The sequence below is a fragment of the Zalophus californianus genome, chromosome 14, assembly GCF_009762305.2.
Source record: "Zalophus californianus isolate mZalCal1 chromosome 14, mZalCal1.pri.v2, whole genome shotgun sequence".
In the NCBI taxonomy this organism is placed as follows: domain Eukaryota; kingdom Metazoa; phylum Chordata; class Mammalia; order Carnivora; family Otariidae; genus Zalophus; species Zalophus californianus.
In genome coordinates, this window is record NC_045608.1 from 31,031,621 (window position 1) to 31,043,633 (window position 12,013).

Sequence of the window (12,013 nt, forward strand, 5' to 3'; positions counted from 1 at the left end):
TCTGCCGGTCCGCAGGGCGGAAAGGGCCCGCGACCGGGGAAAGATGAGGGCGGGCAGTTCCTGCGGAGACTCTGGCAGGGCAGGCCGATGGGGAGCGCTGAGCTCGCGGGATGGGGACCCCCAGGGGAGGGAGCGGCAGGCGGAGGTGGTCAGGCAGGGAGGGGGGCAGCCCGAGCCCTGGTAGTCCGCGCCGTTTGAAAGCAACAGTTGAGCGCCGCCGCTGCCTCGGCTCCCGCCCAGCACCGGCCCTGACGCGGCGTCGCGCCCTCCGGGAGCTGCGTGAGGCCAATCGGTCGCGCCGGCTCTGCTCAGCCGCGACTGGCTTTCCGGGGCTGGCCGGGGCGCGCCCGAAGTGGGGAGAAGCGCGGTGAGGCGCCGGCCCCAGCATGTCGCTGCCTCCGGAGAAAGCCTCGGAGCTGAAGCAGCTCATCCACCAGCAGCTGAGCAAGGTGAGGGCCGCGGGCGCCGGGCGACACGGGCCCCTCCGGCCGCCTTCGGTGCTGAGCGCCCAGCCTGGCGTCCCGAGGCCCAGTCGACGGCGGCGCCTGTGTGCCGGGGACGCGAGCGCAGGCTGTGGGGGCAGAGCGCGGGCTGGGCGGGCTCCGGGTCTGCAGCCGGGGCCGCTTTCTAGCCTCGGTGAAAGAGAACAATGCTGGCAAGTCCTAGTGAGAGTTTGAGGTGACAGAACGCGGCAGAGTGATAGCACGGCTGTGAAGATAAAGCGTTCATCCTGCCGTTACTGGGTATCAGATCCGGTACAAGTTGTGTTTGGAGCAGGTGTATATTCAGAGTTCAGGAATTAGAATTACGTTAGGGGTGAAACTTACTTATTTGAAGTTGAACCAAATCAATTTTTAAAGAAGCCATGAAAGGGAAGTTAGTAAAAGTCTTGTAATGAAAGTGTGTGTGGTACCTCGGAGCGCAAGAAGAACATTGTTAAGGTGCTCAGCTGAATGCAGTAAGCTGAAGTAATAAAAGCTACCGTTTATTGTAGACTTGTACGCCAGGCTTTGTGGTAAGTGTTTATTTAGCATCTTTTACCTAAGCCTCACAGTAATCTTGACAGGGCACTATTTTTTCCACATTCATAAAGGGTAAAAAAGTTGACTTAGGGTTACATCTAATAAGTTGAAGGCTGAAATTCGTACTCTGATCTCCTCCTCCAGGTCTGTGTTCTCTTGATTATACTACACTCTCTTTCAAAAGGTCTGATTTTGTTGAGTGTTATTTGTGGGGAAATGGTAACAAAGGTAGTAGATAACCAGTAGAAATTATTTCTAGAATTTGTACTAAAAAAAGAAATTCATCCTAAAATTTTTTTCTTTTAAAAAAATCTTACCTTTATTCTCATTGAATTCTGGTAACAATTTTACGTTTACTATTAGCTTGAGAAGCCTTCCTGAATTTTGTCTATCCACGCTCCCATTTTTTCCTTTGGGTGTTTTAGAAGGAAATTAGTTAATTGGCAACGTTTGATGGCTTCATAAATGTAAATTGTAATGCGAGTTTTCTACATAGATGGATGTCCATGGCAGAATAAGAGAAATCCTTGCTGAGACAATACGGGAAGAATTGGCACCAGATCAACAACAGTTATCAACAGAAGATTTGATCAAAGCCCTTAGACGTCGGGGAATCATTGATGATGTGATGAAAGAACTTAATTTTGTTACTGTGAGTAATCTTTTAGGGAAAAAATTTTGAGAGTATGTTCCCATGCTTAATGCTGTTTATAGGGTTCGTATTTGGGGCCTCTTTTTAGTAAAAATCACTTTAAAACAAGACCATTTTTGTCTAGTAATATCCTTACTTCAAGTATAAGCTAATTCTACCCTTTATTGTAGCAAGTAGGATAATGTATCAAAGAGATTGGAATTACATACTATATTTTTCTCTCTAAAATGACAGAATTTTCTGTTGTCATTCTCTAGTTCTGTAACTGTAAGTGTACCTATTTCAGTTAAATTAGTTCACCATAACCTAGTTTCTTTCCACTAGTGTTCTATAATTTTTTTAGATTAGGCATATTTTTTAAATAAACACATTCTTTTGGAAATCCATTCTCTATGATTAACAAATTACCAATTTGTTTAAGAAAATAATTGTGTAAGAACCTTCAAATCTCTTTATACAAATAGGTCAGTAGTGGGATGATAGCCTCAGTGCACAAATTAGTAAGTAGGCCTCCTTTTGAAAATGAGGCAATAATGAGAAACTGTGACCTAATAATACCTGGGTAATATAATGTAAAAATTGGATGGACCGCATAATACACCAGGGAATAAGTATTTTAATACAGCCTCCTTTTTTGGTTTTTGAGGTTTATAAACCCATTTGTTTAAAAATTGACCCAATAACAACTTCTGTGTGAATGTCATTCCCTTATTAAAATCAGTTCATGGTAGAATCATAAGTCAAATGTCATATTAGGTTTAGAAAAAGTTTAACCTTGTTTAAGGTATTAAGGATTTGTTTTTTTGCGTTCTGTGGACATTGAAGACAGTTAAATTCCTTATTAGACTTTAGGCGTGACCAGTTGCATCATCTTTTTTTGCAGGCTTTTCATTATTTTAATTGTACTGAGAAAATAAGAGTTTCTTTGAGGGGGGCTTTATGCTATCTACTTTTATTTACTTCTTAGTCCCATTGTTGACATTTCCTTGCTTAGCCATAATTTTTGCTTTCTAATTTGTTTTCATTTTTTTTTCCTGCCTTTCTAGGATAGTGTTGATCAAGAGCTACCTTCCTCTCCAAAACAACCTGTTTGTTTTACTGATAGACATTCAACGTTGTTAAAAAAAAGTATGTGTATTTCTTTTTAACATTGATTTTGTTTTGCACAGTATTACATATTGATGTGCTGTAATGTTTGGTACTTGATAGAAAACATTTTTTCTTTCTCAAACGAAATACTTACCATTTTTGTGATTAATCATCCAAAAAACTTAGATTCTGTTTTGCATGAAGTATGTATGTCAGAAGATTTTATGTATCACAGAGTGGAAGCAAAAACAGGATCACCTGTTTCTCATGTTTTAATAGTATATTTTACAAACTTTATACAGCCTTGCTTTTCTTAATGGTAATTACCTAACAAGTACACTTGCTGGGTTTATATTTGTCTGAGTTGGTTTGTGGAGGTGAAGGAGTGTTGGATAAGCAACCAAAAAGTAAAGGTTTCTTAAACCTTGGTTCTGACTCCTTTCTAACTGGGAAAAAGTAGCCAGTATATAAACTCAGATAAAGATAGCTTATTATGCATGTTTTCTTCCCTGGTTGTAAATGGTCCTGGTATAGAGTAAATTTGTTACTCTTTTTCTTTATTTAGTCTTTGGTTTTATTTCTGTTAAGTTATTATTTCCTATTGTCTTGATCACATTCCTTAAGTTATTTGGCAGTTTCCTCATATATATTGCTACACTTTACAGCTAATATTGATCCAACACGGAGGTATCTTTACCTTCAGGTTTTGGGTGGAAAAGCTTTTTTGGAACATCTACAAGAACCTGAGCCTTTACCGGGACAAGTTTGTTCAACTTTTACTTTATGTTTACATTTTCGAAACCAACGTTTTCGTTCTAAACCTGTTCCATGTGCCTGTGAACCAGATTTTCATGATGGCTTTTTACTTGAAGTACACAGAGAAAGCTTAGGTAAGGAGCAATGATAATTTGTCACTTAACTGAGTAAATCTTTGTTTGGTTTCATTGTAGAACAACCATAACAACTTTTACTGTAAGGAGAGATTTATAATGAATGAATCTTCCTACTTTGCTTTTATTTTCTCCACTGCTCTTTTTTATATAAATGACTTCCACCCACCTTCTTGCTTTATTTTCTGCTTATTAATTTTCCCTGAAGATTATTTTTTATTGTCTTGATGGTTGCCTCGTTAATAGTAAACTTTTAAATGCGTATGGTGGGGGGCTGGGTGGCACAGTTGATTAAGCATCTGACTCTTGATTTTGGCTCAAGTCGTGATCTAAGGGTTGTGGGATCGAGCCCTGCATCGGTCTCTGTGTTCAGCGCAAAGTCTGCCTGAGATTCTCTCTCCCTCTCCCCCTCCCACTTGCATGTGTGCATGCGCACTCAAATCAGTCAGTCAAACAGTAAATGCCTGTTAGGTGCATTATGCTATGGTAGGTAAGTGCTGCGGATATAGTAGAGAATGAGACATAATCCTCATTTATGAAAGATAGCTAGATTTACGATGTTAATGTAACTTTCAAAAATAAAAATTAGGATGGGCATCTGTAACTCTCATTTTTATAACTTTAAAATTATATACTTGATTCCCATAATTGTTTTACATTATTTCTATTAATGTATTTTGTATGTTAGTTCAATATAGAAATCTTTACATTTGTAAACTTAGCAAAGTTATAAAATTATACCTTCAGAATTTTAGATAGTTAATACATTACAGAAAATTTTTTTTGCCCCCAGTGAAAAATGTTGCCCTAATAGGGCTGTTTAAAAAAAAAAAAAAATTAATTAATTTGAGAGAGAGGGTAAGCGAGCACGAGGGGCGGGGAGGGGGAGGAGCAGACTCCCTGCTGAGCAGGGAGCCTGACATGGAGCTCAGTCCCAGGCCCCTGAGATCATGACCTGAGCCAAATGCAGATGCTTAACCAACAGAGCCACCCAGGTGCCCCAGGATTGTACTTTTTTTTATAAAGTAATCTGTTGCATGCTTTTTGAGGCATTACCAAATTATTTTATTTGGTTTTATATAAGTTTATTATTAGTATCCTTTGTAATAAAAGTATTCTTCTGTGTTGGCCTAACAGAATATGTAATGTGGTGCATTTCGTTTATGTTGCCAGGTGATGGAACTCGAATGGCTGATTCAACAACAATGTTATCAATAAGTGATCCAGTTCATATGGTGCTAATTAAAACAGACATATTTGGTGAGACTACTTTGGTAGCATCCTATTTTCTCGAATGGCGATCAGTTTTGGGCTCAGAAAATGGAATGACCAGTCTTACTGTGGAACTTATGGGTGTAGGTATGATGATTAATCACTGTTACCTTTTTATAGCCACAGCTTGTTTATAAATACATTTTATGTTTTCTGAATACCTTTGTAAACCAAGAAGGAAACGTGTAAAAAGAATTTCATTAGGGGGTGCCCGACTCTTGGTTTCCGCCCAGGTATTGATCTCAGGGTTGTGAGATCCAAGTTCCACATCAGGCTCTGCACTCAGCATGGAGTCTGCTTAAGACTCCCTCTCCCTTTCCCTCCCCGCCTGCACTTGTGTGCATTCTCCCCCCTGCCTAAAATAAATCTTTTTTAAAAATACTTTAAAAAAAGGATTTCATTAGAATTATAGTTGGACTGTAGTATTGTAGTCTTGGGAAATGTCATGAAGCATGTTATAAGTATAGAACTTCACAGTCAATCTGACCTTGTCTTAAGGAAAAAAATTTTTATGGGGCTTACTTGCTCTTTCTTTTTTTAAGATTTTATTTATCTGACAGAGAGAGTGTGCACAAGCAGGAGGAGCAGCAGAGGGAGAGGGAGAAGGAGGTCTCCACTGAGCAGGGACCCTGATGCAGGACTCGATCCAGATGCTTAACCAACTGAGCCACCTAGGCATCCCTTGCTTTCTTTCTTTTTTCAAATTTATTTGATTGTATATAAGACTGTAAAGAAAATTAAGATTCTTCACACACATGCATATGTAAAAACCCTCTATTCCAGCACACTCCAGTGTACAGTGCATCCCCATTAGTACCAGTGTCTTCCTGCAGCAAGAGTTCTTACAGGTTATGGAGTTGATATTCTTCCATCCTTTTACATGTGGGAATGTGGGACTCAAAGAGGTACTAACTTGCTCATTGACAATATCTGTGAATAGTACTCTTTGAGGACAGCGATGGTGCCTGTCTTATTCACCATTGTCTCCTTGGACTCTTGCATACTACCTGATGTGTAATACATATTTGCTAATAAAATAAGACCTACCAATATTTTATGCATAACATGTAAAGGAATTGCTTTGGTATTGAAACTAAGTTGCATAGTCTAACCTGGCCAGTGGACAGTATAGCTTTAGGACTTTAGATTCTGATAAGTCAGACCCGGAATGTGTTTTTCCTTAAATAGAAAGTAGGGGAAAAAGTTTTATGTGGGATATTTATTTTCAAAAGATACCCAATATTTGTCTTCAGGTACAGTCCTAACATGGTTATCATAGTAGTGACCAAGAAACAAGTATATTCTGATTCACCAGAGAAATAGTAAATAGTTCTGGTAACAAAAAAAAAAGTATATTTGTTTTCTGATTCTTTAAATCCAGGAATGGATTGCAAATTTGTACTCACATGTAATGTGAAAAATGGGAAGGGATTAAAAAAATATATATAGGAAGGGATAGATAGGAATTACTATATATGATAAAGTATAAATATTTTCTGAGAATGAGATGTTAACTGTTGCTTTACTTTGTTTTTGATGTAAATCTGGTTGGCATACATTTTTGTCTTCATTAAATTAAGAATACCAATTCCCGTATATCCAAACAGCCCCTTAAAATGTGATAAGCAAACTCAGAAAATAGGTAATCTCTTTATAATCAGATAAAGGTCTTCACGCAAAATAAAAACTAATATGATTTGGTTCGTTTTTAATATGAATATTAAAGATGATGTTGAATATTATCTGTATTTCATGTAAGAGGTAAAGCACAAAATTCTTTAATTATTTTGGTTAGACTTTGGCTGACTAAATATACATAGTTTGGAAACCTCTGAAGTTCTAAATATTTATTTAAATTTATAGGCACAGAATCAAAAGTTTCTGTGGGAATTTTAAATATAAAACTTGAGATGTACCCACCACTCAATCAAACATTATCTCAAGAAGTAGTGAACACACAGGTAAATAATTCTGAATTTCTCTTCTTTGTGTATTTGTTTTCATAGTGGTATATTTACCTGTTGATCCTAGAAAGTACTTTCTTTTTAGAAAATTATCACTTACTAGTTTTAAGCAAAAGAATGACAATATGATCTATTTAAAAATGTTTGTCTTGTGAGAAAAGATCACTAACCATTATATGGAGATGAGATTATGGGGTGGGGTATAGATACAGGGAAGTCAGTCAGGAGGCTCTTAGAGATAGATGGTAGAGATGATAGCTCATGTTAGGGTGGTGGTAGAGATGGAGAAAAGGATGCTGAATTGTTACATATTTTAGAGTATGTAAGGAGAAAAAACAAATTGAAGGAAATATTTTTTTAAATTTCAAGCTTGCTTTGGAACGTCAGAAAACTGCAGAGAAAGAGCGATTATTTCTTGTATATGCAAAGCAGTGGTGGAGAGAATATTTGCAAATTCGACCTTCACACAACTCACGGCTGGTTAAGATTTTTGCACAGGTTTGTAAATTGCATTAGAAAAGGTTCACACCTATATTTGAGATTTACTGTTGTATATGTAAATTTCAATTAAGATGAAATTTGTAAAATGTATTTATTCCAGACAAATGAAACTATTTGTAAAAATCGAGTATGATTTTATAGTACTCTTTCACTGAGTAGGTGACATAACACAATCTTTGTTTTATTTTGCTTTTCATTTTCAATTATTCTTTTTAAATCCTTTTTGAATATATTTGATTTAAAATAGATGAAGACCCACTTTGTTTAATTTGGAGTGTGATATTTAGTACTAAATGATTAAATACTAAGATACTTTGCAGTTAATGTAAATTCAGCTTTCATGTACAGAAGTGGGGCTTTCATGTACAGAAGTGTGCATGTATGTTTAGGCATATACATTATTAGGCTATCTTCTTAAAGACATTATTACATGTAATAATTCCATATAGCCAAAATCTCTGAACCAGTGACCAGTAATATTTAACTGCAGCATTTCAGTTCTGTATCTCTGCTTCTATTTTCCTGTATCCTAAGCCTATTTTCTCTCATTAACGTATAATCATATAATAAAATATATTAGATCATATATTTTGTAACTTCTGAGGAACCATTCGCATATTTTATATTTATCCAACCTTATGTAGATGTTTTTATGAGTTATAGTGTGGTGGTATTTTGACTAATATATCTCAGATCCTGTGCATTTATCTAGTTTTACCCTACGTAGTAGGATGGGCTAAGAGTAGTTCAGTTTCTAGATGAGGAGCTTAAAAGTGGGAGAGCCTCATTGACTAGTGGTGGAAATGAGGGAAACAGCTTCTCACTTTCCAGGAGCATTGTCTCTGCGTTGTTTGCCTGGGCAGACAGGTAGCATTGATGTCAGGATGGGGCAAAGAGAAACCAGTCAAAATATAACTGGCTCCCTGCTGTCTATTTAGTCTGAGGTGAGGTTATGCATTGCCATGTGGAATCTGGGACCAGAGAAGAATGGGTGGGTGAGGAAGTGAATCAGAGAAATGGCAAATGAAAGAGGAGGAGAAAGAGGATGATGCAGTTATGCAAATCGGAACGGGGATATTTTTTAGGAAATACTACTTAAACAAGTTCCCATCTCTTAGAATTCATTGTAAGAAGATTTGAACCACATAAGGTCACTTTGTCTCATGGTAACCATATGAGATTGTCAGTTGGCTAGGCATTGCCACTTTTTATAAAAAAAAACAGTATAAAAGAGAAGAGTAAAATATTTTTCCTAATATCAAACAGCAACTTAGTCATGGAGACTCCATTAAGTTGCAGTTTCAACTAGTGCTTTTTTGGTTTGACTGGACCACCTCTGGATAAATAGAGTAAAAATGTTTATCTTACTTCAGTTCCCCAAAAGTGTCTTTTGCTGCTGTGTTCTATATTTGACTAGATATGAAGTTAAGGAACAATAACATTTATTTAAGGCAGTCAGTCTAATCGCAAAAACTAATTTTAAACCAAAAAGTTATTATACATGGTCTGAAATGAATTTCCAGTGCTTCTAGGCACAAGAGAAAATAGTTTACAGCAGCACTATCTTCCTGCAGTGATGGAAATGTTCTCTGTGCTGTCCAGTATGATAATCATTGAACTATTGAGCATGCAAAATGTGGCAACACAGAACTGAATTTTGAATTTTATTTAATTTTATTTAAAAAGCAACGTAGGATTAGGGGCATTCTTAATGGACAGTGCAGGTTTAGAAGCTAAAGTACCGAAATTTTCAAGACATTTTGTTTATGGGGATATATTATAGATAATATGAGAAATACTGCTGTAATGAAACGTATAATGATATATCTTGTATTCTCAGATGTTACTATTGGTGATTGATTTAGGGCAAATGCATCCACTTTTTAGGTACTCATTCCTTTCCTCTCTGTTGGTGGAGTTATAAGAATAGGACTAAATGGCCCACTCAGGAACTCAGTTAATTACCTTTATCTTAACCAAACATCTGTAGAATCCTTGGAGTTGTTTTACTTAATAATCTATTGTACTTTTTCTTCCTCATTGTTTTGCTATAAACAAATTCACTTAATAATAGCTTTTAAATTTTCTAGTGTAAGAAATTTTAAAGTAAGTTATAGAAATTCATCTTTAAGGCCTTTTTTTTTTAAGATTTTATTTATTCATTTGAGACAGAGATACAGAGAGAGAGAGAGAGAGTGCATGAGCAGGGAGAGAGGCAGAGGGAGAGGGAGAAGCAGGCTCCTCGCTGAGCCAGGAGCCCGATGTGGGGCTTGATCCCAGGACCCTGGGATCATGACCTGAGCTGGAGGCAGACGCTTAAACATCTGAGCCACCCAGGCGCCCCCAAGGCCATTAAGTTTTAAGAAAATGTTATAAATCACTTGAGGTTGGAGGCTATCCTTTTAATGTTCAGATTTTGATTTCAAGACAATATTCTCACACTATACTAGATCAATAATTAATACGGAGCTAATGTGGGGGTGCCTGGGTGGCTCAGTCGTTAAGCGTCTGCTGTTGACTCAGGTCATAATCCCAGGGTCCTGGGATCGAGCCCCCACATTGTGCTCCCTGCCCCACATTGGGCTCCCTGCTCTGCGGGAAGCCTGCTTCTCCCTCTTCCACTCCCCCTGCTTGTGTTCCCTCTCTCTCTGTGTCTCTGTCAAATAAATAAATAAATAAATACTGAGTTAATGTAAAAGAAATCCAAATAATAGTTTTCTACTTCCCTCCAAAATTAGAATCATGATTTTCTGTTTTTGAAATGAGTGCCTTGAAACACCCTTCACTTAAATTTCCTTCCTGTCTCTGTTCCTTAGTTTCCTTAATTGTCTTTGGTTCATCATTCTATTTGAGCTTTTTCCTAGCTGATCCTTTTGTTCTGTCTCTGTTTCTGACTCCCAAGATAGCACGGGGGAGATGGAGAGTAGGAGGCCACCATGGATGTGTGTGAGCCAGGGAGGTAACAGTGGGGTGGGAGAGGACGGAAAAAAGTCAGTGCCTTTTAGAGTTGAGAACCATAGTTATGAGTCAAATCATAATAATTCTTTGCTCTATGTAAGAAAATTCATGATCTTTCTCACGATAATTAAATATAAATAATAGGGTTTTTTTTTTTCTTGCTAAGGTATGGGATTATAGTGGAGAGGTGATGTTTTTGTGGTATAGAAAGACATCAGTGGTTCTGATAATTGAAACAGTTACTTCTCTGAGTTAGGCCTTGTTTCCCAGGAGCCTTGCCATGATAGAGAGTGTTAAATTATCTTTGAATTTTGAATAGAAAGTAATCCTTTGACTTTGTCATCTCAGTAACCATGAATGTAAGGGAAATGTGGGCTTTGGTAGTATTAACTCAAAAAGCCCAGCGGTGGACAGTCATCAGAGACTTTTGTATGCCCTGTAGTTATTCAGCTCAAATGCTAGGACACATTCTATTTTGAAAATGTAAGATGTTTTCCTTAAATAATTTTTAAAAGTCTGCTTTCAGTTCAGTTGGTTAACAAATCCTTGTTTCCTGTGGATCTCCAAGTGTAATGGAAACAAACTAAAAATGAGCTCTGATAACTTGTTGGATCAGTAAATCAGACAAGTTATTCTGTTTGGATATACAGTATTAAGTTCTGTATGATAATACGAAAGAATACTTTGTCTTAGATCCCCTCTCCATCCCCCAAATACCTGCCTATTCTGTTTTCAGAGGAGTTCTTTTTTTCCCCTAATTTTATTGAGGAGTAATTAACAAATATAATTGTTTATATTTAAAGTGTACAACATAATTTGATGTACATATACTTTGTGGAATGACTACCAGGATTAAGATGATGAACACATCCATCACCCCACATAGTTACCTCTTTCTCATGTGGTGAGGATGCTTAAAGTCTACTCTCAGCAACTTTCAAGTTTACTGTATTAACTAGTCACCATGCTGTATGTTAGATCCTCAGAACTTACTCTTCTTATAACTGAAAATTTGTACCCTTTGACGTACATCTTCCCTATTCCTCCCTCTCCCCAACCCCTGGCAGCCACCATTCTATTTCCTATTTCTCTGAAATCAGCCTTTTTTTTTTTTTTTTTTTTTAATAACGATTTCACATGTAGTGACACCATACAGGATTTGTTTTTCTCTGTCTGGCTTATTTCACTTGGCTTAATACTCTTCAGATTCATCCGTGTTGTGACGAATGGCAGGATCTCCTGTTTTATAGCCGAATAATATTCTATTGTATATGTAATACCACATTTTCTTCACTCATTCATCCATTAAAGGACATTTTACTTGTTTCCATATCTTGACTATTGTGAGTAATGCTGCAGTGAGCATGGATGCGCATATATCTCTTTGAGATACTGATTTCAGTTGCTTCAGATCTATATCCAGGAGTGAGATTGCTGAATCATGGTAGTTCAAGTTCTTATTGTCACAAGTTTTGGAGACAGCTAAGGGTTTGAATCCCAGCTCTGTTGCATAATACCTGTAGCTTCAGTTTCTTCATTTATGAAATGAAAACAGTAAGAGATGTTAAGATTAAAAGATAAATTGTATGCGTAGCACTTAGCTACCTAGTGCTGGATGCAGGGTAAGCACTCAATAAGTGTTACCCAGAATTATCTTGTCCCACA

At 37.4% G+C, this 12,013-nt stretch overlaps 1 protein-coding gene across 6 annotated transcripts in view; it reads left to right on the forward strand.

Moving 5' to 3' along the window:
- Positions 1-43: 43 nt before the first annotated feature.
- CEP76 (centrosomal protein 76) overlaps positions 44-12,013 on the forward strand; it is a 39,084-nt gene continuing 27,114 nt past the window's right edge. Inside the window, exons 1-7 of one of the 6 annotated variants that reach the window (XM_027576308.2) lie at positions 44-449; positions 1,519-1,674; positions 2,721-2,802; positions 3,609-3,653; positions 4,827-5,012; positions 6,789-6,886; positions 7,259-7,387. In XM_027576308.2, the coding sequence (XP_027432109.1) occupies positions 387-449; positions 1,519-1,674; positions 2,721-2,802; positions 3,609-3,653; positions 4,827-5,012; positions 6,789-6,886; positions 7,259-7,387 (759 nt within the window). In that variant the 5' untranslated portion in view covers positions 44-386. Of the gene's footprint in view, positions 450-709; positions 1,016-1,518; positions 1,675-2,720; positions 2,803-3,428; positions 3,654-4,826; positions 5,013-6,788; positions 6,887-7,258; positions 7,388-12,013 lie in introns of those variants that run through there. The other 5 variants (XM_027576309.2, XM_027576306.1, XM_027576305.2 and 2 more) reach the window with 5 other exon arrangements.